General features: G+C 51.3%; 2 protein-coding genes and 1 non-coding gene across 17 annotated transcripts in view; all 3 read right to left on the reverse strand.

Moving 5' to 3' along the window:
- Nucleotides 1-190: 190 nt before the first annotated feature.
- On the reverse strand, nucleotides 191-19,040 carry BBS1 (Bardet-Biedl syndrome 1). 9 transcript variants are annotated; one of them, XM_060158521.1, is made up of 17 exons: nucleotides 18,983-19,040; nucleotides 18,562-18,635; nucleotides 18,412-18,446; nucleotides 15,139-15,411; nucleotides 14,607-14,653; nucleotides 14,427-14,465; nucleotides 14,232-14,304; nucleotides 12,140-12,271; nucleotides 11,183-11,289; nucleotides 9,510-9,630; nucleotides 9,177-9,335; nucleotides 7,997-8,066; nucleotides 7,249-7,407; nucleotides 4,619-4,752; nucleotides 3,458-3,592; nucleotides 2,561-2,647; nucleotides 191-1,869 (listed from the first exon to the last, which is right to left on the reverse strand). In XM_060158521.1, the coding sequence occupies exons 1-17, from the start codon at nucleotides 19,027-19,029 to the stop codon at nucleotides 1,678-1,680; spliced, it is 1,884 nt and encodes a 627-aa protein (XP_060014504.1). In that variant the 5' UTR covers nucleotides 19,030-19,040; the 3' UTR covers nucleotides 191-1,677. The 9 variants fall into 9 exon arrangements, 8 of the variants coding, with proteins under 8 accessions (XP_060014504.1, XP_060014505.1, XP_060014502.1 ...); XM_060158522.1 differs by having other exon boundaries at nucleotides 3,458-3,547; nucleotides 18,562-18,638; XM_060158519.1 differs by having other exon boundaries at nucleotides 18,562-18,638.
- Nucleotides 7,636-7,708, reverse strand: TRNAG-GCC (transfer RNA glycine (anticodon GCC)). The gene has a single exon. It is a non-coding gene; the product is annotated as a tRNA-Gly (tRNA).
- A 707-nt stretch (nucleotides 19,041-19,747) lies between the features above and the next one.
- The window catches only part of DPP3 (dipeptidyl peptidase 3), a 37,731-nt gene continuing 35,509 nt past the window's right edge, over nucleotides 19,748-21,969 (reverse strand). For all 7 annotated transcript variants that reach the window (XM_060158512.1, XM_060158514.1, XM_060158515.1 and 4 more), the window contains exon 18: nucleotides 19,748-20,296. In XM_060158512.1, the coding sequence (XP_060014495.1) occupies nucleotides 20,124-20,296 (173 nt within the window). In that variant the 3' untranslated portion in view covers nucleotides 19,748-20,123. The remainder of the gene's footprint in view (nucleotides 20,297-21,969) is intronic.

Here is a 21,969-nt window from a genome sequence, read left to right on the forward strand (position 1 = left end):
GAGTCCTAACTGCTAGACCAGGAAATTGCTGAGAGGCTGTTTTCTTGTTATAAACTGCCTAATTCCATAGTACCAAGTAGGTACATGTTTTTAGATACTTAAAAAAAAAAAAGGCAGCACCACTCTCCTCATCCTTAATGTACAGTTTCTTGGAGCTCTAACTGGTGAGGGCATGGGGTATCATGCACAGTTTCTTGCTTTGTATTGCTTTATTTACACTGTCCAGACCAGTACAATTCACATATTTTTTAATAATAGGTACATTGTATTATATCATATAAATTCACGTTAGGTTGGGCTTAGGAATAGTTTCTCCGCTTTCATCATCATGAATAACTATGAGTTGAACCCAGATCAGACTTCTTTGTTCACACAGTTCATCACTTCACTGGGGTGAAAGGGATTGTGAGGTCATCTGGCCCAGCCCCAGTGCCACAGCTCCAGTGACAAGGGGCCCAATACCTGCTAGGGCAGGCCCTTCCATCTCTGATAAGCTGTCTCAGAAGACTCTTCAGGTTAAGCTGAAATCTCTCTGACAGCGACACTCGCTCTACCTGTCTTTCCATTTCCAGACGAAATGTCCTGCTTATTCCAACTGTGCCTCAGTCAGCTCGATCTAGAAAGTCTAGACCACCCTGATCCAATTGGTTTGTTTGCGAGTGGCTGGACTCTGCAGAGAGGAGGGGGATGGGGCTCTTTCTCTGGTCCAGTCCCCTTGCTTCTCTTAACCTGGCCCCAGAATGCATTCCCTGGGGAGGACAGGGGGTGACTGTGGGCTGTCCCTCACTGTCTCCAGCACAGAGGCTGTTGCCCGGCAGAATCAATCGGCTTGGGGCCCTTGGTCTCAAGAGCAAAAGCTCTGCACTTAGTCCTGCACTTACTTTCTGGAGTTGACTCCTTGTTTCCTCTAGAGGGGCTGCCAACTCTAGGATGTTAGAGCTGAATCTGGTCAAACTGCCTCATTTTACGCTTGGGGAAACTGAAACACACAGGGATTTGGGTACTTCCCACAAGCCTGAGCTGTCTGCCACATGCTAGCCTGTACCTGGTCAGACAGAAGATATAGGTCCTTCCTCAGGCAGTAGGGTTCCTGGCTCACAAATGGCTCAGGGCGGCCCTGGTAGCGCTAACTCAAAAGAAGGCTGTGAGGCGGGCCAGGCAGACTAGCCAGGGGGCTCCAGGAAGCACCAAGGGCCCAGACTGTGGGTCTCTGATGCTTAAGGCCTAAACATGTACCTTCATTCAGTCTTCAACCTGACTCAACACCTATGGTCCATGCCTTTCCAGTGAATCTCACACTGTGGCCACTGCCCAGTGAACCTGCCACTCACCTGACCGATCTGGGCTCCGGGGCACAGAAGAGCATCTTGACTGGCAGTTCTAGGCTTCTGCCTCCCAAAGCCCCTCCCCAGGACCCCAGAGACGCCCCTCCTGTGTGCCGCGGCCCCACCTCTGCTCTGTCTCTCTGAGCCTTCCTCTCCTGGGATGCTTTCTGGGCACGAGCATCCAAGTCAGGAGCAGCAGCTGTGTGGTCTTCAGAAGCCTGGTGGGGGCTGGGGCCACTAGCTCCTGCACGGCGCTCTCTGCCCCCCGCAGCAGCTTCTCCCTTGGTGATCTTCACGGAGCATCACAGGCCTGAGACCTTGGCTGAACCCAAGACTTCCGGTGGGAAGGCAGCTATTCCCGGGGCCCCCTGCTGAGCTCACGAGGGGAGATCAGAGCATGTGTTTTGTCTGCAAGCTGAGCTGGGAGGAGCCAAGCCTCTGGAACCCCAGGGAGCAACAGGGGGCTCAGTCTCACCCAAGAAGAGCCTCTGATTGTCTCAGGCAAGGCCCCAGCCAATTCTGCAGCAGCAGCAGAGTGACATGCCTAAGGGAAGCGGCAGACGAGGAGGCTGGGCCTATGCCCTCATCTCACCTTGAGCACTTCAGAATTCTGCCTTCAGACCTGGGAGTGGCTTCTGGGGAAAAGTGGGGAGAAGAGAGAGCCCAAAGGGCCAATGCCTGGGTTTCCCTGAGCAGGATGGAGCCCAACCTCCTGGGGACTCACTGACCTGCTGCTACAGGTCACCCAGTGGTCAGGGTGGTGAGAAAGGGGCACTAGGAGAGGAGAGGGAGGCTGTCGCCCAGCACACTGCTGCACTGGAGTGGGCCTGGGGCCGTGGACTCTGCCCGGCTCAGTGGGAGGGGCTGGAACTCCCTGGTCCTGATTCCACAGGGGCTTTAACACGGGCTCAGGCGTCAGGCAGCTGCCAGCCCCTCACTCACAGGCATGTTGATGTGGGCGCTGAGCAGGGGTGCGCTCTGGCCTTCTCGGAGCACCAGCACCTATGGAGAAGGTGCCCCAGGTAGTAGGGGGCATTCCCCCTTTACCCCTGCTCCTGCAAAGGCCAAGCACGGTCTGGTCTGCATTGGCCCTGGTGCAGGGCTCTGTCAAAGGGGAGGGGGAGGCTGGGAGGCCTCTACTGGGCAGACATCCACCCCATCCTGGCAGCCACCCGGGGGCCTTGTCCGCACTCACTCACACTGACCTCCCCAACTAGTACCAACCGGCAACCTACCTTGATAATGTCTGAGATGCCCTTGTCACTAAGACTCTCCACAAAGGTCTCCAGGGGGTAGTTGAGCCCTGGCACCAGCAAGGGGACCTAAGTTTGGGGACAAAGAGGTAAAGAAGTCAGCCCTCACGCCTAGACAGTGTTTGGTAGATTCCAAAGCACTCTCATACCTGTTGTCCCAGCTGAACTTCAGTGTGCCCTGGCAGGGTGGGCTGGGATGACAAGCCAGTTTGAGGAGGATGTGGGCTCAGTTGGGGGAGTGAATGCCGCAGGGCTGCATGCATGTCCCTAATTAAAGCTAAACCTTTTTTTTTTTTTTCTTTTGGCCACACCGCACAGCAGGCGGGATCTTAGTTCCCCGACCAGGGATCGAACCCGTGCCCCCTGTAGGGGAAACGTGGAGTCTTACCCACTAGGCCACCAGAGAAGTCCCTAAACCTAAACCTCCAACCAAGTCCAGGGCTATTTCTTTTACATCCCAAAGTCTTTCTCAGTTTCTGGTCCTTCCAACTTAGGGTCAAACCTGGACCTGGGGGGAAACAAGGCTCTTCACTCTGGAAGAGTCTCTGTGGGGCTCCCATTCCTGCTGCAGGAGTGGCTAGAAAACAGGGTGGGCTCTGGGACCCCAGAGCACCAACAGGCTTCTGAGAGCAGCACCGGTGAGGCCTGGACTCTCACTGTTCTCCCAGAACCTTTGGTGTGCCTCCCTGAGACCTCTCACAGGCTGGGAGAAAAGCAGCTGAGGCAGGTCTCGGGGGCTCTCCCCAGGGCCCCTGCTGCACCCTAGTCTGGTCTGTGGCTGTAGCCACTTGCCAGCTCCCTCACCTCTGACCTGCGGACATCTAATCCGGCCCCGCCCACCCTTTCTCACTCCAGGTCTCAGTAAGGTGGGTCCAGTACCTGGAAGAAGGCCCGGGGCAGAGCATAGAGCCCCTCGTTGTACAGGAAGCAGACCAGCAGCCCCAGGATGGGTCGGGCTGTTGAGGTGTTCTGCAGGTGAAGGGTGAGCTTAAAGGTGGGGCCCAGGCCCTGAACCTGTGCAGAGGGTGGGGTGGGGAGAAAGCCCGTAGGACCTAGTGGCCTTGGGGGCCGAATACGGCCTACCCCGGCCCTGCCCGCCCGCTCCCCCATCAGCGCCCTCAAGTCACCTTCCTCGAACCACTCTAATGCACTGTCCATCCGCCCCTCAAAAGGCACGGAGCTCAGAAGCTTGGCTCCGTGTGCAAGGGATGAGCAAAATCCCAGAGCGGAGAAGGGGCTCGACCGAGGCCACTCAGCAAGTTGGTCGGAGGCACAGTTGGCCTGGGGAAGCCGGCCCTGGCTCCCACCTGTGTCCGTGCCCTGCCCCACCCCGCTCTTCGCAGGGCCTGGCCCAACCTCCTCCTCTCGTCCTCTGGTGGCTGCTAGGATTTCACCTTCCCCCCTCTTATCCTCGACTGCTCTGCAGCCGCTTCCTCTCTGTATCTCTCCACTTTCTTTAAGGAAAGAGATATCAGAAGCCCAATTGGATCAGACAGCACACCTCAGGGACCCATTCAGAGCCGGCTGGAGCCCTGGCGACCTTGAGGCCACTTGTGTCTGAGTACAAGGGGCCCTCATCCCCCTTGTGCCAGTGTAAGTGTCAGGATGGCCCCGTCCCAGTGCCGGGCAGTCCCAACTCCTTGGGCTGCCGGCAGGTGCCGAAATGAACAGGTTTCTTCCCTGTACCACAGCGGTAAGAGTCCCTCAAGGCTCCTGGGAAGAAACAGCCCAAGGTGACTACCTGTGTGCCCTGCCCCAAGCCTGGGGGCTCGTCTGAGGCACCGCATGGAATAAGGGGGCTGGAGAGCGTGCCCCACTCCGCGGCCAGCCAAGGGGAAGAGGCGGCACAGGAAAGAGGTGAGAGCGCTCTCACAGGGGAGGACGTGAGCCTTGGGCCCTGGGCCTGTGGGAAGGTGAGAAGGGGCACGGGGCCTAGTTGCCTTGGGATCCGCTCCTGGGCCGAGGGGTGCCCGCACAGCCCTGACCTCTGCCCTCCTGGCCCCGAGGTGGCCTGATGCCCCCCGCCACGTGGGTGCTCACCACAGCGTGCAGCTTGAGCGGCTCCCGCGCCGTCGCAGACACGGGGCTCAGGCTGGACTCGAGGGCCTGCGCATAGGCACGGGCGGCCCGGAGGCGCAGCAGGTAGAGGTCTGCCTGGAAGGTCCGGTGCATGACTGAGGAGGCACACAAAGGGCCGATGCTGGACGTGAGCATGCTGGACGTGAGGCGGGAGGAGGGGGCAGGGCCGGGGGAGAGGGTGCTGCTCAGGCGGCCGTGGGGAGAGTGCGAGAGGAAGGCACAGTGGGCAGAGGCTGGGAACGTGGGCAACGGGAGGACTGAGGTCCCACAGCCAGCCTCTGGTGACACTGGACGCTGCGGACCACTCCCTGCTCCTCCTTCCTGGTTCTCGCACCACCTGGCTGCCCACACAACCGCAGCCTCCTTTGCTGGCTCCTTCTAGTAAGGGCTGGGGTTCCCTCGAGTTTTGTCCTTGGTCTTCTCATCCTCTGTCTTCCTCGCTGCCCCATCCATGTCCTGCCCTGGCTGTGACCACCCCAAAGAGGAACAACCGCGAGCTCCTGAGGGCAGGGGTGCATCAGGGTCCGGCCCGCGTCTGCACCTGGTACTGTGCACTCATCTTGGGCAGCTCGGCGCCTGGCCTGCCTGCTGCTTCCTACTGCCTGATGGGCACCTCCACCTGGACATCCCATCAACCCCTGGAGCTCAACGCTGCAGAAACCAACCTCATTTCCCTAACTCCGTCACTGCATCCCCATCCATCAAGTCACCCAGGTTCACCCCTCACAGCTAATCATTGGCCAAGGTCGGATGACCCTTCCTCAGGGCCTCTCCAGAGCCCACCCCCTCCCCTCCATCCTGCTGTCCCTACTTTCCAGACTGAGCACCTTTGTCAGCCAGTCTGTCCTTGCTCCTCGTGCCTGCGAGGAGCCTTCTGCCATTCAGAAGCTTTCATCTTTGTTACCCCATCCTTTCATCTTTCCTTTTTCCTCTAATACTTTCACAGTTTATTTTAAATTTACCCAGAATTAACTTTTGTGTTTGGTATGAGGTAGAGTTCTAACTTTTTTTCTAGAAACAAGTTGTCCTAATTATGTTTCTTGGACAGTCTCTCCTTCCCCCACTAATTTGAAATGACACATCTATCATATACTGACTTTCCACGCGTACAAGGGTCTGTTTCTGGACTTCCTAAACGTGCCACTGAGCTGTATCAATTCCCATATGATGCCACAGCTGCTAATTCCTACAGCTTCATAGTTCATTCTGCTATCTGATAGGCTGAGTCTCCTCATTCTTATTTTCCCCAAACTTCTTAGATTTACTCTTAGAATCAACTGGTCAAGTCCTCAAAATAAAACCCATAGGGATTTTACTGTAACTTTGCTATGTTTCTAGATTAATTTCAGAAGCTGTTAGCTAATCAACAGCTTTACAACTTTAGGTCTTACTACCCTGAGACTTGGTAAGTCTCATCATTTAAATATTCAGGTGGTCTTTCCTGTTCTTTAAAGCAGTTTTATAATTTTCTTTATTAGACTTTGTATGTTTTCTTGTTAAGTTTACGTCTAAGGATTTCTTTGCTATTGTGAATGGAAACTTTCTCTTTTCTAACTGGATACTGTTGGTATATACAAAAGCTATTGATTCTTGCTACTTTCATTATACCTTAGAGAACTTCTTAATTATTTCTCTAATATATCAATTGCTTCTCTTGGGTTCTCTAGGGTACAACAGCCTGCTAGCTATTTTCTTTATCTTGTAATTTATCCTTTAAACTGTAAGCCAGATTCCTTTCAAAGACAGAGGGGGTTGAGTTACTGTATTTTTCTGCTTAACATCTTTCCCATCTCTCCACTACACGGAATAAACCAAAACATCTTAACTTTGCATTCCAGACCCTTTCGGAGCCAGCTGACCTGCTTTTCCAGCCTCCCCGCTGGCCACTGAGCCTTCCTGCACTGCACCCGCAGCTACATGACAGATGCTGCTTAGATCCAGGTAGGGCCCTGCGCCTTTTCCCAAGCCTCTTCCTAAATCGCCCTCCCCTCTCCCTCTGTGGCTGGTAGGCTTATAATCATCTTTTGGGATCAAATCCAATATCATCTCTCTCTGAAGCCTTTCCCAGGCTCCCAGGCAAACACACTCCCTTGTGTGTCTCAACAGCCCTCTGCAGAGACTTATTCTACACCTGTCATGCAACATGAAGTTAGCAAGGTCTACTGAGCTCTTTAGGTAGGGACTAGCCTAATTCTAGGCACCTGGCACAAGGCCTGGCATAATCATAGGTATTAAGTGAATGAATGAATGAATGAATGAATGAACAAAAGAGCAGGAAAATCAAATAGGATAAGGAAGAACCTCGATCAGATTCTACTTCTCTCATGAGAATTCCTCCATCTAAAAGTGGCTGCTCCCTCCTCGAATTCTAAGGGCTCTCGCCCTCACCCACAGCACCTTCCCCCTTGAGCTGTAGCTCTTTGTTGGCAGGGTGTACCTCCTAGGCTGTCTCTGGGCTTCCAGAGGCATGAGACCCACCCGGTTCACCCAGGTCTCCTCCCACTGCTCAGGGCACCCAGGCGGCATTCACCCAGTTCCTGCTGCTTTGGCGCAAGGGAGGAGGAAGAGGAAGGAGCCAGCCTGAATCTCACCGGTGCCGGCTTCCCGCTCTCGCAGTGTCTGGTCCACGTAAAGCCGGGTCTTTCGGGGCATGTTGAGTTTCATGGCCTGGGCTGGTGGGGGACCTGCTTCACCTCCCCCCTCCACAAACACTGCTGTGCGCTTCAGGATCTTGATAATCAGGCCACCACCTAGGGAGGAGGACAGGCAGAAGCAGATTTGTCCTCCCCATTTCTACCCTACATTCCCATTCTTTCTTCCCAAACAATCTGTCTCATAGCGACCCATTTCAGTCTTCCTGCTGAGACTCTGAGTTTCTGGAAGGAATGAAGTGTGTCCTACCATTAATTCAAACGTTCATTTAGCAGCTGATTTACTTGTTTATTTTTGGCTGCGCCACTCTGCTTGCGGGATCTTACTTCCCTGACCAGGGATCGAACCCGGGCCCCCTGTAGTGGCAGTGCAGAGCCCTAACCACTGGACCGCCAGGGAATTCCCTAGTAGTTATTTACTGACCACTGTGATGTTCCAGTTCCGCATTGTGGCGGATACTGGGGTGAACTGGAGACACAGCCAGAGCCTGGCCCCCAGGTAGTGACATCAGACTGCTGGTGAGCTGTCCCCAGTGAAGGCCCAGCCCAGACAGGACGTGTCTGCAAGCCCTGCTTTCCAAACCTAGGCCCACCAATGTTCCACATCCGCCTCCTCTTCTTTCCCAGGATCTGGCCTATCTCACTGACTCCCAACTTTAAAACCCCTGCCAGGCCTGACTTGTCTCACCTCGTGTAGTCATGATGAGGGTGTGATCTTCCCGCCCGTAGCGGCCAAAGCAAAGGCTGGTCACTGCATCCTACGGTGGCGATGTCAGAGTTTAGCTGGGAAAATGACTCAGTGAGGAGAGCAAGTCTGGGGGGAGGGGGATAAGGCTTGGAGACCCCAGATATGATGTAAGAGGTGAGATGTGAGGCGAGGCCTGGAGCCATGCTGCCTCTAATCCCAGCCCCCTCCTCACTGCCACGGCCACAGTTCCAGACTGAACATCACTGGCTTTGGGGTCAGCTTTCTAAGAGGTCTCCCAGCCTAGTCTTCCTCCCCAGTGTCTTTCACACTGCTGCCTCTGCTGCCTTTCAAAAATACAAATATGACCACACCTATTCCCTGCTGAAAAACCTCCAGTGGCTTTTGCCCTCCTTGTCAGGACATTCAAGGCCTTCCGCATCTGACGCCAACTTGCCTTTTCTATCAGTTCTCTCCCTGCCCTTTCCCCAACCCACACACCACACCGCCTGCCCTCCCAGCAGCCTGTGGTCCAAACCAGCTGCTTTCCAATTTTACATTGTGACATATGACACTTTATACATACAAGTACACAAAGTTTCACATGTGATATATTCTGAACTTCTTTTTTCTGGTTCTGTTGCTGGCCTATTAAATTGATTTTGTTTGAAAAAGTCTGGTCCAGATTCATCAAACTACCTGGACTCCTTTAAAGAACACTCATGCCTCTCAGCCTTTGTTCATGTTATTTCCAGTCTGGAATATTCTATCTCCATTTATCCACTCCATTTATCGAAGCAGACTGCTTCGAGGCCCAGCTGAACTGTGGTTTGCCCTGTGAAATGGCCCCTGAGTTCCGTCCCTATTTATCCTTCACCCCCCCCCCCGCCCCCAGTTACTGGGCTGCCTCTGTGCTTTTTCAGTGCTTTGCTCTGCTTTAGTCTGCCTTGTATTTGAATCGGCTGTGTCTCTAGCTGGCTATCACTTCAGACTGTAAGTTCCCCAACAGTAAGGATTCAGTCACTGATTTATCCTTCTAATACAGTGAGTTGTGCATATGGGATGCTCAACGAATGTTTTCAAAATGCATCAGAAGTTAAGGGTGGCAGGTGGAGTGGGGTCAGGAGAGGCAGCGAAGGGGCCCCACAGGCGGGAGCGGGGCAAGGAGGAGGCAGCAGCTCACCGGCGTGCGGACGATGCTGAGCAGGGCCTTGTCGCGGTAGATGCGGACCTCTCCGTTGGCCAGTCCGGCCATGACGGCCTGCAGGCCCCGGGAGCGCTGCTCCAGGAGGTTCATGGTCAGGATGGCCGCGGGCATCTGCACTGTCCACAGCCTCTTACCCTGCGCGGGGAGCAGGGGACGGCTAAATGTCTGCAGGGGGCTCAGGGCTTAAGAGTGGGAAGAAGGGGTGGCTGGAGTTGCTGGGAAGGGAAGGCCGGAAGGGCTCGCCTGCTGAGGGGGACTAAGGAGGCACGGGTGGAGGGGCTGGGGCTGGTGCTTGCCCAGAGGCCACACCTTGTGGGTGAAGCCATGCAGGCTGTCTTGGTTGCTGCCCACCACCAGGACCTTGTGAACCCGGACGAGCCCCACAGGCTGGGCACTCAGCTCGATGCAGTACTTGGGGCGCTTGGAGTCTCTGTGGAATAAAGACACACTCTCCCAGCCCCAGAGGAAGCCTCTCTCCTTCCCCGGCTGACCCTCCTCTTTCCAAGCCCCACAGACTACCCTGGCAGGAACCTTGGCCCACAGCAGATGACTGTGCTGTTAGTTCCACCTCTGTGACTTAGTAGCTGCACGACCTTGGATAACAGGAAGTGTGTCTTCCCTCCTAGTCTTCCTCTCAACTTTACCACAGCAATTTGTGTGATAACCTGGCACTTACCAGTTTACAGTGAGCGCACTGCAGATTAGACAAAGTAACGGACTGACGCAGTTTAGTAATTCATCAGAAAAGCATGAGGAGTTTATTCTGTGTAAATGCACTGTTCTCAGTTTCCTGGCCTCTGAGTCTTAATTTCTCTTATCAAGAAAGTGGGGATAATTCCTGTCTGTCCATCACAGGCTCTAGCCCACCTTGCTTAAGTCTGAGCCAGAGTCATCTCCCACCTGATGACTCCTCTGAGAGCTTCCCCACTGGTCTCCGGGACTCCTTCCAATCTACCCTCCACCCAGCACGGTAATCTTTAAAAAATGTAAACGGGTCATGTCATTCTTCTGAGTAAAACCCCATAATAGTTTTCTACTGCACTTCGGATAAAATCCAAAATCTTTACCATGTCCCACCAGGTCCTGCATGAGCCGACCCTGGTCTCTACGTCATGTCTTGCCACCAAGCTTGAGTGGCACAAGATAATGTCTTTCCCACCTAGAGTTCGCTTAAATTTCCTCTGCCTGTAACACTCTTGCTTCACTTTTGCGGAGCACAGGCTCCAGATGCACAGGCTCAGCGGCCATGGCTCACGGGTCCAGCTGCTCTGTGGCACGTGGGATCTTCCCGGACTGGGGCACGAACCCGTGTCCCCTGCATCGGCAGGTGGACTCTCAACCACTGCGCCACGAGGGAAGCCCTTGCTTCACTTTCTGAACAACTGGCTCCTTCTTAACCTTCAAGTCATCTCCCCAGACAGGCATTCGCTGATCACCCTGACCCCACTGTTTTTTCCCATTGAGCCTGTATTTTTCCTCCATAGCATGCATCCAGTTTGCCATATTACCTTGGTTTGTTGACTTTAATATCTATCTTCCCACAAGGGCAGGGACTTTGTTAATGTTTTGTTCATCAATATATCCCCAATACCTTATACAATGCCTAATACATAGTAGGTGCTCGAAAACATTTCTTGAATTAAAAAAAATGACTGTTGAGAAATATCAAACTAACGCATAAGGAAATGTCACATACCTATAAAAGCAACAGAACAAGTATGAGAGACTATTTGCATTTCTTCTAATATCTGACTGCATCACTCGTGTTACGGCCACCCGGCCCAGTCTCTCACTTTGCCAGGCCCCATCGGACGAGCCTCCACATGTCCCCTGTGCTCAAGGGCTCTGCCTCCTATATGAAGTTCTCAGCTCTTTCCATTCCCACATTCCAGCCCCAAAGCCCCCTGCTCATCTTACAAGCCCTCAAGACCACCAGGTTTCTGAGATGTTCCTCTAGCCCCAGAGACCACAGATGTGGCTACCTTCTCAGCATATAGATGTTCCCGTTGCGGCAGGCAGCAGCAAGACGGAACTCCACATCGAACTGGCCAGAAACCTCCAGGAAGACGGGGACGCTGGGTAGGCTCATCTGCAAAGAACAGACTCAAACATCCCGATTTCCCTGGAGCCCCAGCCCTTCCCTGACCTGAAGTAACTCCTCCAAGTCCCGATCTCCTCACTCACACCCTGCTGGTCACAGTTTAAACTTGTACAATTTTTCTGGAAGGAAACTCGGCAACATGTAGCCCTTTGACTAAACTCGGCCACTTCTAGGAATGCATCGTAAGGAAGCATTTAGATAAGCACTCAAAGATGTTTGGGCAAGGAAGCCCACTGAGGTGGTGTTAATAATAGCAAAAAACTGCAAACAAATGTACAATAGGTGACAGGGTGCATCTATATAATCGATGTTGTGTGGCCTTTGCAAAGGCTGATGTGGTTTTATATAGATATGGAAAGATATTGATAAGCTTCTGCTACATGAAAACAGTAGCTTACATGATCCTATGCCAAGAGGCCATATTTGTAAAAAAAAAAAAATTACGTAAAGTTATATATCTGTGTCTAAATATGAAAATGTCTGGAAAGACTTATGCCAAAGACTTATCTGTGGGTGGTGGGATTTGGCGATATATATCTTTTTCTTTTCTTCTTCTTCTTTTTTTTTTTTTTTTGTGGCCCCATCACATGGCATGAGGGATCTTAGTTCCCCGACCAGGGCTTGAACCCGTGCCCCCTGCAGTGGAAGCGCAGAGTCTTAACCACTGGACCGCCAGGCAAGTCCCTATATCTCTTTCTTTACGCTTATCTACATTTTATAATTTTCTACAGTGAACACATATTACCAAGAACTAACTGGGGGGCAGGAGATATTGGGGAACAGGGGAGGGAATGGAGCCTGGGCCACGGGTGTGCCCACGGCCAGGCCCCACACTGACCTTGGCCAAAACAGTGAAGGCTTCTGGGTCCAGCACCAGGAGCTCCTTGTTCTCAGTGCCCAGCACCAGGCAGGACACAGCGTCCTCGTCAGCCAGGTTCTTCTTTAAGGTGGTCATGGTGGTGATGACTGTCTGCAGAGGGACTCCAGGGGTCACCCAGTAGCTCCCCTCACACCATCCCCCCAGAGACTCCCAGGACGCCCCAGGAAGAAAGAGGGCAAAGGAGGAGGAAGAGTATCAGAGATGTGACAGAAGATTTATGTACAAAGGTGTTTACTGCAACAAACCTAACTTTCTAACAAAAGAGGATTGTCTAAGTCAATTGTAAACTATCTGTATGATAAAAAACCCATGCAGTCATTTACAAAAATCACATTTTACAAGAAAACTCAGTGACAGGGAGGATGCTTCTAACGTATTAAGAGAAAACACAGGTAAAAAGTTATGTTAGTATTATCCCAGTTTAAAAAATATATATGAATAAAAAAACATGCTGGAAAGCTAAACCCTTAAATACAAACACTGGTTATCTCTGGACAATGAGATCATAGGTGATGTTTAATTTCTCCATTGTGCTTTCCTACAGTTTCTACAGTGGGCATATGTTCTTTTTCTAATTGTGATTGGAGAGAAAACAAAAGAGAAGGTGATGATCCCTTTTTTAGGAATTTCTCTTATGGAAGTAATCTAGCGGGACTAAAATGTTTCTTTGGATAAAGCTGTTCATTGTGTGACTATCTTTAAGATAAAAAAAAAGGAATGATCCTCAATGCCTAGTGGAAGGAGAAAAGTTATAGAAACATGGACGTTAGTGGCTCCCAATCATGTAACCATGCACATACTTGGAACGATGGCCTCCCCCAAAACTGCATCTTTTAAGCAATACTTACTTAATTTACTTCCTGATTTTAAAAGTACTCAATGATAGTGACACCTGTGGACCTCAGCTGCTGCTCGGCAGGAGAGAACAATGTTTCTCACAGAATTGTCTAAGGCTAGCCAAATGCTGAGGTATGTGTTGGTCAGTGTGTTCGGCTCACGTGGCCTCTACAGGAAGTAGCCGGTTCCCCTGCGGCTTTCTGAAATGCAGGGACAGCTATGGGAGCCCATCCCTGGGCTAGGGTCAGGAACCCCTAGGTCAGGAACCACTGGAGTTCATCAACGAATAGGATCATCAATAAAGCCATTAAAAGCATAACTAAGAAAAATATGAAGTGCATAAAAAGGAGACATTTCTTCTCCAATGACCTGCGTGTGAATAGTTACATAAACTATGAATGAAATAATGAATAATCAGTGAAATAATCAAGGGGTCACTTGATTAAAAATGGAGTTCTTCAAGACTAATGCTCAAGATATATGTTATGTACTCAAGGGAAGCAGGATATAAAAGCATATTTATAAAGGAAATGTACCAAACTGGTAAGAGTACCTCTGAGTACTGAGTGTAGTCACTTATATTTCTCCTTTATATTTCTCTTTATTTTCAAAGTTTTCTCTAATGAAAATATATTACCTTTACCCCCAAGATGATAAAAGTTATATAAAGCTACATAACTATATATCAATTCAAAGCTGTCACTGTGGGGCTTCCCTCGTGGCGCAGTGGTTAGGAATCCGCCTGCCAGTGCAGGGGACATAGGTTCAAGCCCTGGTCTGGGAAGATCCCACATGCCGTGGAACAACTAAGCCCGTGCGCCACAACTACTGAGCCCGTGTGCCACAACTACTGAGCCCGCACGCCTAGAGCCCATGCTCCGCAACAAGAGAAGCTACTGCAATGAGAAGCCTGCGCACCGCAACGAAGAGTAGCCCCCGCCCACCGCAACTAGAGAAAGCCCACGTGCTGCAACAAAAACCCAATGCAGCCAAAAAATTTTTAAATGAAAATAAATACATTTATTTAAAAAAAAAAGCTGTTACTGTTAACTGGAAAGTAGAAGCCCTGCAGCTTTGTGACTATATATGTGGAAGGGTAACTGCAAAGTAAAACTAGTCGCATTTGGCTGTAGAATTTACCACTAACGTTACAAGGTCTTTTTAAAAAACTGTCCATATTTTTTCTAGGGAAATAAGAAGAGAGGGGCAGTACCTGCCGCCTGATGGACTTGGACTTGTGCTGGTTCACAAATGCCTCCATTTCACTCAGCTCCAGCTGCAGAAACCTGGACACACAGAGCACTGACACCTGCATGCCTTGGGCCTGGCTGCCCTCCCCAGGCCACTCCAGGGCCACTCCCTCCCCGCTGGGAGCTTCTGGAGCCCTGGCCCTCCAGAGGGCCCTTACCTGAGTGACTGTACAGACAAAGGCACCTCTGCCTTCTCCCTGTAAGGAGAGGGACCATCATGGCAGGTTTAGTTAAGGAACAGGGCCTGGGGTTCAGACTGCGGGCTCTGGGATGAAGGCGTAGGGGTGGGGGAATGAGGGAGGGGTAGGAGGCATACGAAGGGGGAAGTGGGATCTCACCGGATGCCCTCCAGCATCTCCTTCAGGGTCAGGGGGTCAATCCGGTCCTGTGCCAGCATGGGAAGAAGGTACAGCCTGTGAGCACCAGAGCCAGGCAGGGAGCGAGGACAACCCCAAGGCTGCTACCTTCGCCTTCTTGTTCTCACCCCGCACGAGCACCAGAGCCAGGCAGGGAGCGAGGACAACCCCAAGGCTGCTACCTTCGCCTTCTTGTTCTCACCCCGCACGAGCACCAGAGCCAGGCAGGGAGCGAGGACAACCCCAAGGCTGCTACCTTCGCCTTCTTGTTCTCACCCCGCACGAGCACCAGAGCCAGGCAGGGAGCGAGGACAACCCCAAGGCTGCTACCTTCGCCTTCTTGTTCTCACCCCGCACGAGCACCAGAGCCAGGCAGGGAGCGAGGACAACCCCAAGGCTGCTACCTTCGCCTTCTTGTTCTCACCCCGCACGAGCACCAGAGCCAGGCAGGGAGCGAGGACAACCCCAAGGCTGCTACCTTCGCCTTCTTGTTCTCACCCCGCACATCACTCACCTCTTTGGCCTGGTTCCAAAGGTCCTGTTCCAGGGGGTTTGGAGGCAACTGGGGCAGGCTGAACTTGAAGTAGGGCCTGAGATTCTTATACACATACACACAAGGGCCTGACGCGAGTGCCAGCGCTGGTGTCCGGGGTTCGTGTTGCTCCATGAGGAAGGTGGCCGCAGCGGCTGGCAGGGCAGGTAGCGGGCTTTCGCTCAGCACTGCGGGCCCTTTAAGCACCTTCAGGCGGGGCTGCTGCCCACCTGGGCCAAGGTCCCCCACCACCAGCTGTAGAGAGAGGCGGGCTGATTCCTGGCTCAGGGTCTAAAGACCACCCCTGCTACTGCCCCTCTTCTTGGGCTTAGCTTTTTGCTGGTGCACATTCATATACGCTCACAATGCACCATGGGTGGGTGGGGGAAGGGCAAAGGCTTTGCAAGAAGGCTTGTAAGCTGTGTGACCTTGGGAAAACTGATGCAACTTCCTGAGCCACAGTTTTCCCACGTGCAAAAGGGGAATACCTACCATACGACACTTGTAGTGAAAATCAAATGAGATAATCAACTAGAGAACCTAGCGAGGAATAGGTGGCAGCTCATGTTTTCATTGCTTGTTCAGTAAACATTTCTTCAGGGCCTGCTCCATGCCAGGCACTGTTCTAGACACTGGAACAGTTGCTGAGGTCAGTGGGGGGCCTGAAACTCATATGTGGGCTCTGAGGCCTGGCTTCCAAACGGGAACAGAGCTAAAGATGCAGAACCAATCACGCAGAGCAGGATGTGCTCTACGGACCCAGAGAGGAGAACCAAGCTCCTCAGCCTGTCTTTTCCACCCTCCAAGCCACCGTAGCTGTCATGCAAACCCATTCTCCTGAGTGAGGCCTTCAAGGCCCCTCTGATCTGGTTCCCAACTTGTTTTCTAACACCTCCCTATCCATGCTATGCTCCAGCCAGAATGCGGGCTGCCACAGAATGCCCGGATTCTGCACATGTACAGCGTGCTAGGAGCCACACCAGTAACTTCATGCGTCCTTTCATTTAATCCTAGCAACAACCTGTGAGGTAGGTACGATTATTAGCCTCATGTCACAAATGAGGAAGCTGTGGCTTAGAGATGTTAGGTAAAAGTCACCCGGCTAGTAAGTGGTAGAGCTAGGACCTGAACCTAGGTCTGTCTGGATCCAAAGCCGGTGGTCTTAACTATTATTTCATATTGGCCTCAACTTTCTAATTTCAAATTTGCTCTTTCCAAATATGCTGTGAACTTCCAAGCCTCTCTGCCTCTGCTTGTGCTGTTCCCTCTGCCTGGAATGCCCTCCTCTCTTCCATGCCTTCTTGGGACACTTCATTCATCCTTCAGCACCAGTTCATGTTACTGCCCTCTAGTGCCTCCTGATAGAGTCACTGTTCTTTCATTGGTGCTCCCGTAATAATTTCCATATATTCTATTTTAGCACCCACTCATCTACCCCAAAAATATTTATCAATTATCTAATTTGCGCCAGGCACTGTGTTAGATGCTTGGAATCGAAAGTAAGCAAACTAGCCATTGAAAAAGTTATTACACGAAAGCATTACCATTTCACATTAGTTATTCGGTCTGTGATTTCTCTACCCTTCACTGCTGTCAGCCCAGCGCCAAGCATACACTAGGTGTTCAGTCAACATCATGGATGAATTAAGGGCATTGTCTATATCTCCTTCTGACTATGGACTGGCTCATTTCTAAGTTTAGTGTGTGCACAACACCTGACACACAGAAGGCGTTCACTGTATGCTTGCCGAATTGTTGAATGATTTATGGATAGGAATTTGGGGGCCAAAGTCACCAAATCCGACTGCACAGTCCATGTAGGGTATGACTCCCTTCAAGCTGCCCACATAATACACCCATTGTGGGTTCACTGCCCTTGCTGAGGGCTGAGCTGACAGACCCAGGTCTGCCACCTTTTACAAACTCGGTAAACTCAGCCTCTCAGAATCTATTTTCCCACTAATAAATAATATCTATGTATGTGAAACTGCCTCAAAGAGAGTCTACTCCAGACATGTTAACTTCCTTTATTTAGCCCAATATATATCTCAAACTTTTAAAAACCTGTGCCTTCAAAATTTTTTATCTATTTTTCTTCTTTTTTTTTTTTTTTTGTGGTACACGGGCCTCTCACTGTTGTGGCCTCTCCCGTTGTGGAGCACAGGCTCCAGACGTGCAGGCTCAGCAGCCATGGCTCACAAGCCCAGCTGCTCTGTGGCATGTGGGATCTTCCCGGACCGGGGCATGAACCCGTGTCCCCTGCAACGGCAGGCGGACTCTCAACCACTGCGCCACCAGGGAAGCCCTATTTTTCTTCTTTTTTTAAATATTTTCTTGACTACCCCGTGCGGCATGTGGGATCTTAGTTCCCCGACCAGGGGTCGAACCCACGCGCCTTGCATTGGAAGTGTGGACTCTTAACCACTGGACTGCCAGGGAAGTCCCCCAATTTTTTATTTCTTTATTTACATTTTATTTACTTACTTTTATATTTTAAATTATATTTAAAATTTAACCTTTTTATTATGGAAAATTTTCAGTCATATACAAAAGTAGAGAGACTCATATAATGAACCCCCAAATACCCATCATCCAGCTTCAACAATGATTAGCTCATGGCTAATCTTAAAATCTATACCCTTTTCTTAAAAAAAAAAAAATTATTTATTTGGTGGCACTGGGGTCTTAGTTGTGGCATGTGGGATCTTTAGTTGGGGCATGTGGGATCTTTAGTTGTGGCATGTGGGATCTTTAGTTGGGGCATGTGGGATCTAGTTCCCTGACCAGGGATCACACCCGTGCCCCCTGCATTGGGAGCATGGAGTCTTAACCACTGGACCACCAGGGAAGTCCCTATGCCCTTTTTTTTTTTTTTTTTTTTTTGCTGTACGCGGGCCTCTCACTGTTGTGGCCTCTCCCGTCCTTTTGATAAACATAAAACTCTCACTCTCCTCCCTTCTACTTTCCCTCCAGAGTAACGCCCCACCCCCAACCTAGGGATGTGCCCTTCCAGTAAAGAATTACTTCAAGTTAACAAAATTAAGATGCTTTATCTTAGTATAATTTACGGCAGCATTTTGCTCTGCTTTACTTTCCCGCAGTCTGTACTGTGAAATCAACAGGTTCTCTTCACTTTCCACATTAAAAATAAAATTTAACCCTAAATGTGCTTTTTCAAAGTACACGTTAATTCCAGATTATGCTGAGCTTCTTTGAAGCCATCGGGAAGTCTCACCTCTGGGGTGATATGCTTACCTTGTACTCCCCGTCACCATGCAAATCTGCCAGCTCTGGAAAACATAAAACAGCCATAAGCCAGGGTCTCAGAATTCTAGAGGCCTCCCTACAGAACCATCTGACTCCTCCGTCCCCCAAGAACCGGGGTTCCTGGTCCCAGAGACTCACGCAGGCAGGCGGAAAAGGTGTGGATGTTGGCCATGGGGTCGTAGTGTGCATCCAGCCATTTCGAACTGGCTTCACTGCTGGGAGAAGAGGGAAAGAGTTGCGGGGGGCGCGGAAGATGAATCCCAAGGAAGGGGAAGAAAACTTGCCGGAGCTGGTTTCTGAGAATGAGGTGTGTAGGCAGCTTTGAACTAGGGGTATAGAACATCTGGGTCCAAGTCCAGGCTCCACCACCGGCGCACAGTGACCTCGAGTCACCCACACGCACCCATTCACTCCTTGGGCCTCAGTTTCCCCACTTGATCTCTAAGAGCCCTTCAAGGACCGCCAGCGCTGCTGAGAACCGCAGGAGCCCAGATCCCGGGGACCAGGGCACCCTCTTTACATAGGTAGGAAAAGAGGCCTCAAGGACCCCAGCCTTCACCTCTCAGCTCTGCCGCTGTCGGAATCCGACGAAGACGCAGCAGCCATCTTCTCAGGCGTCACCCTGGCAACCAGCTCCGGCAAGCCGCCGCGCAGCGCCTAATAGAGCCCGGGTTCTGGAAAGCTCGCGTATAAAGGTTCCGGGCGCTCAGCTTTCCGGCCCGGGACGCAGAGGCCAGCGAGCAGGATGCTCTGGCTTGTGCCGGGTTTCTAGCTACTAAGATGCAATCCCTCATTCCAGCTCATATCATTTATCCTTGATCCTTCCAGTAGGAGCTTTTGGGCCCTGCAGCTCAGAGTCAGCAGCAGGGCCCTCTGGCTTTGAGCCCTGGAAACGAGCCCTTGTAGTGTTTATGAACAGCAAAACTAACTCCTCCCCTCTTCATCCTCATGGTTAACCGGGTGGAAAAGAGGCCACTCCTTTTCTCCCTCCTTACTCTAGAGGTCCAGGCTCAGAGAAAAAACACAAAGGGTAAGAGATTAAATCCTAGGATTGTGGCTGAAGTTGAGGCTTTCCAGGTTTTAGGTTCCTGGAATATTTTAAAATAGAAGAAAAGCCACGAAGGAGGACGGCAAAAATTGTGCTACGTTCATCTCTTGACTCTTTGTATATCCACATTTAGAGGTGATGTCAAAATCCCGTTGTGGATGGGAGCCTAAAAATAACCCTCCTTCTCCCTCCGCAGGCCTTGATCCCAGCACCTTGCTGGGAGCACATGAAAAGTGAGGTAAAGGCAAGGAAGAACCACACAAATTGCAGAGATGGTGGTGGTTTCTAATATTTATTTTTCTGGTTATAAAAGTAATACATGAAGAGCACTGGATTGGGAGAGGTTTTGAGTCCTGCAGGATGCCAGGTCACTTTCTCAGAACCTGCATTGCCTCATCTGGGAAGCCGGATAAGGAGTCCTGCCTTGCTCACCCCACAGAGGGCAGTGCAGATCAGATGAGATAACACAGTGGAAGCACTTGGTAAGCTGGAAAGTGCTGTCAAATGGAAGGGCTTAGTGTCGCCACCCTCGGCTGAGGTAGCACCAAGGTCCGAGCTCCTGCCCCTCCCCTAGCCCCTAAGACACGGACAAAAAGGGGGCCACTTGCAGCCTTGGTTTAATGGAGTGGGGGAAGGGCCATGCAAATCTGCCTCAAGCCTGGCCAGATGGGGTTTCATTGGGGCACTTCCAGAACCGGGCATCAGCTGTGGCCAGCTGGGTGAGGATCTCCTCCAACTCGGGCCCATCCTCTGGGAAGCGCTCAGAGAAGGATCGGATGAGGCCAGCAGCTGAGGCCTCATACTCAAGAAGCTGTACTTCTGAGCCTGGGGAGGAGATGGAGAAAAAAACAGCAGCAGGAAAAGGTCTTAATAGGGAAGCAGAATCACCATCATAAGCATAGGAGCAGCTAGTTCTTCCTGAGCTCTTACCATGTGCCAAAAATTGTGCTCAATATTTCTTTCTTTTTTTTTTTTTTTGCGGTACGCGGGCCTCTCACTGCTGTGGCCTCTCCCGTTGCGGGGCACAGGCTCCGGACGCACAGGCTCAGTGGCCATGGCTCACGGGCCCAGCCGCTCTGCGGCACGTGGGATCTTCCCGGACTGGGGCACGAACCCGTGTCCCCTGCATCGGCAGGCAGACTCTCAACCACTGCGCCACCAGGGAAGCCCCTCAATATTTCTTTATCTAACTGAATCCTTAAAATAATCCTATGAGATAGGAAATATTAAAGGGGGGGTATTCAGTGAATTGCTACATTCATTCATTCACTTAAAGATTTACACCAGTGCCATGTTAGGTAAAACAGACACAGTCCTTGGCCTCCAGGAATTGCCTTATCTCTGTCTACTGTTGGACCCTGGGCAAGTTTCTCAACCTCTCTAAGCCTCAGTTTCCTCATCTGTAAAGTGTGGGCAAGCACAGTGCTTGTTGTCTCAAGAAGCTGTGGTGATTAAATACAAGAATGCATTGAGGGAATGCTCACCAGGCGCCAGCTACCACGAGCATCACGACCCCTGAACCTATTATTCACCTGTTAAGTGAGGCTGTTCCCAGGGTACCCATCTCACTTATGGGGTGTTTCTGAATACTCCTGGGAAGCACTTCCCTCTAACATCCTTCCACTGCTCTACCCACTCACAGTACCTTGTTGTGCTCTGTGGCATCATGGGATGTACGCAGCTAAGAGCACAGGCTCTGAGTTCAGATGGCCCAAGTTCAAATCCTGGTCCTGCCACCCACTAACTGTGTGACCTCAAGCAAGTACATTCCCTTCTGTGTCTTAGTTTCCAGCTGAAAAATGGGGATAATAACTTCCCCATTGAGTTGTTGGGAGTTGATCCATGGAAAGTTTTTACCCAGACTCTGGCACATGGAAGTCCTCAAAAGTTAGCTACAATCATCAGCAGCATCTTCATCATCATCACCACCACTACCTTTGAAAATTCAACCTGTTCTTCAGGCCTTAAAGATTTACCCCCACTTCCTCCCCAGACCCTTCCCTGAGTCCCTCACAAGTAGAGGTGATCTTCCCTTCTCTAAGTGTTCAGACCACTGTTTGTGTCTCTTGGGCACCCATGAACACTTCCCTTATAAGATCATTTCTCTCTCTGGCTTACTCCTAATGGGCTGTGAACTACTTGAAGTGAGTAGTCCAACCCCAATGCCTGCCCAGGGCTGGACAGTCAAAGCAATGACGATATTGTCCATGTAATGAGCACTGACTATGTGCCCGGCATGATCCATTCTCTCACTCATTTGACAGGCATTGAGAGGCTCCTGTGGGCCAGGCCCTGTGCCAGGTGTCAGGGATGTGCTGCTCTTGCTGCCATGGAGATGAGCAGACGAGCAGACAGGAAAATGGCAGAGTGACAGCCGTTTGAAGAAGAGGAAGCTGGGTGATAGCTCAGGGGGTGTGCCTGGAGGGTGGGGAGCCGGGGAGAGGGTTGCCAAGGGGTGGGGGCAAAACTCCTCTATTTTATTTTTTAAATGAGGTGTA

The sequence above is a fragment of the Lagenorhynchus albirostris genome, chromosome 9, assembly GCF_949774975.1.
Source record: "Lagenorhynchus albirostris chromosome 9, mLagAlb1.1, whole genome shotgun sequence".
Taxonomy (NCBI): Eukaryota; Metazoa; Chordata; class Mammalia; order Artiodactyla; family Delphinidae; genus Lagenorhynchus; species Lagenorhynchus albirostris.

What these genes read in the sequence shown, in the direction of transcription:
- BBS1 (XM_060158519.1), bottom strand. Translation starts at nt 19,029, where the DNA reads ATGGCTGCTGCGTCTTCGTCGGATTCCGACAGCGGCAGAGCTGAGAG. An exon ending in GACAGCGGCAGAGCTGAGAG is followed by an intron (nt 18,639 to 18,982) that starts GTGAAGGCTGGG and finishes CTCTTCTCCCAG; the next exon opens with CAGTGAAGCCAGTTCGAAAT. An exon ending in TTGTCTGTACAGTCACTCAG is followed by an intron (nt 14,305 to 14,426) that starts GTAAGGGCCCTC and finishes CTGTGTGTCCAG; the next exon opens with GTTTCTGCAGCTGGAGCTGA.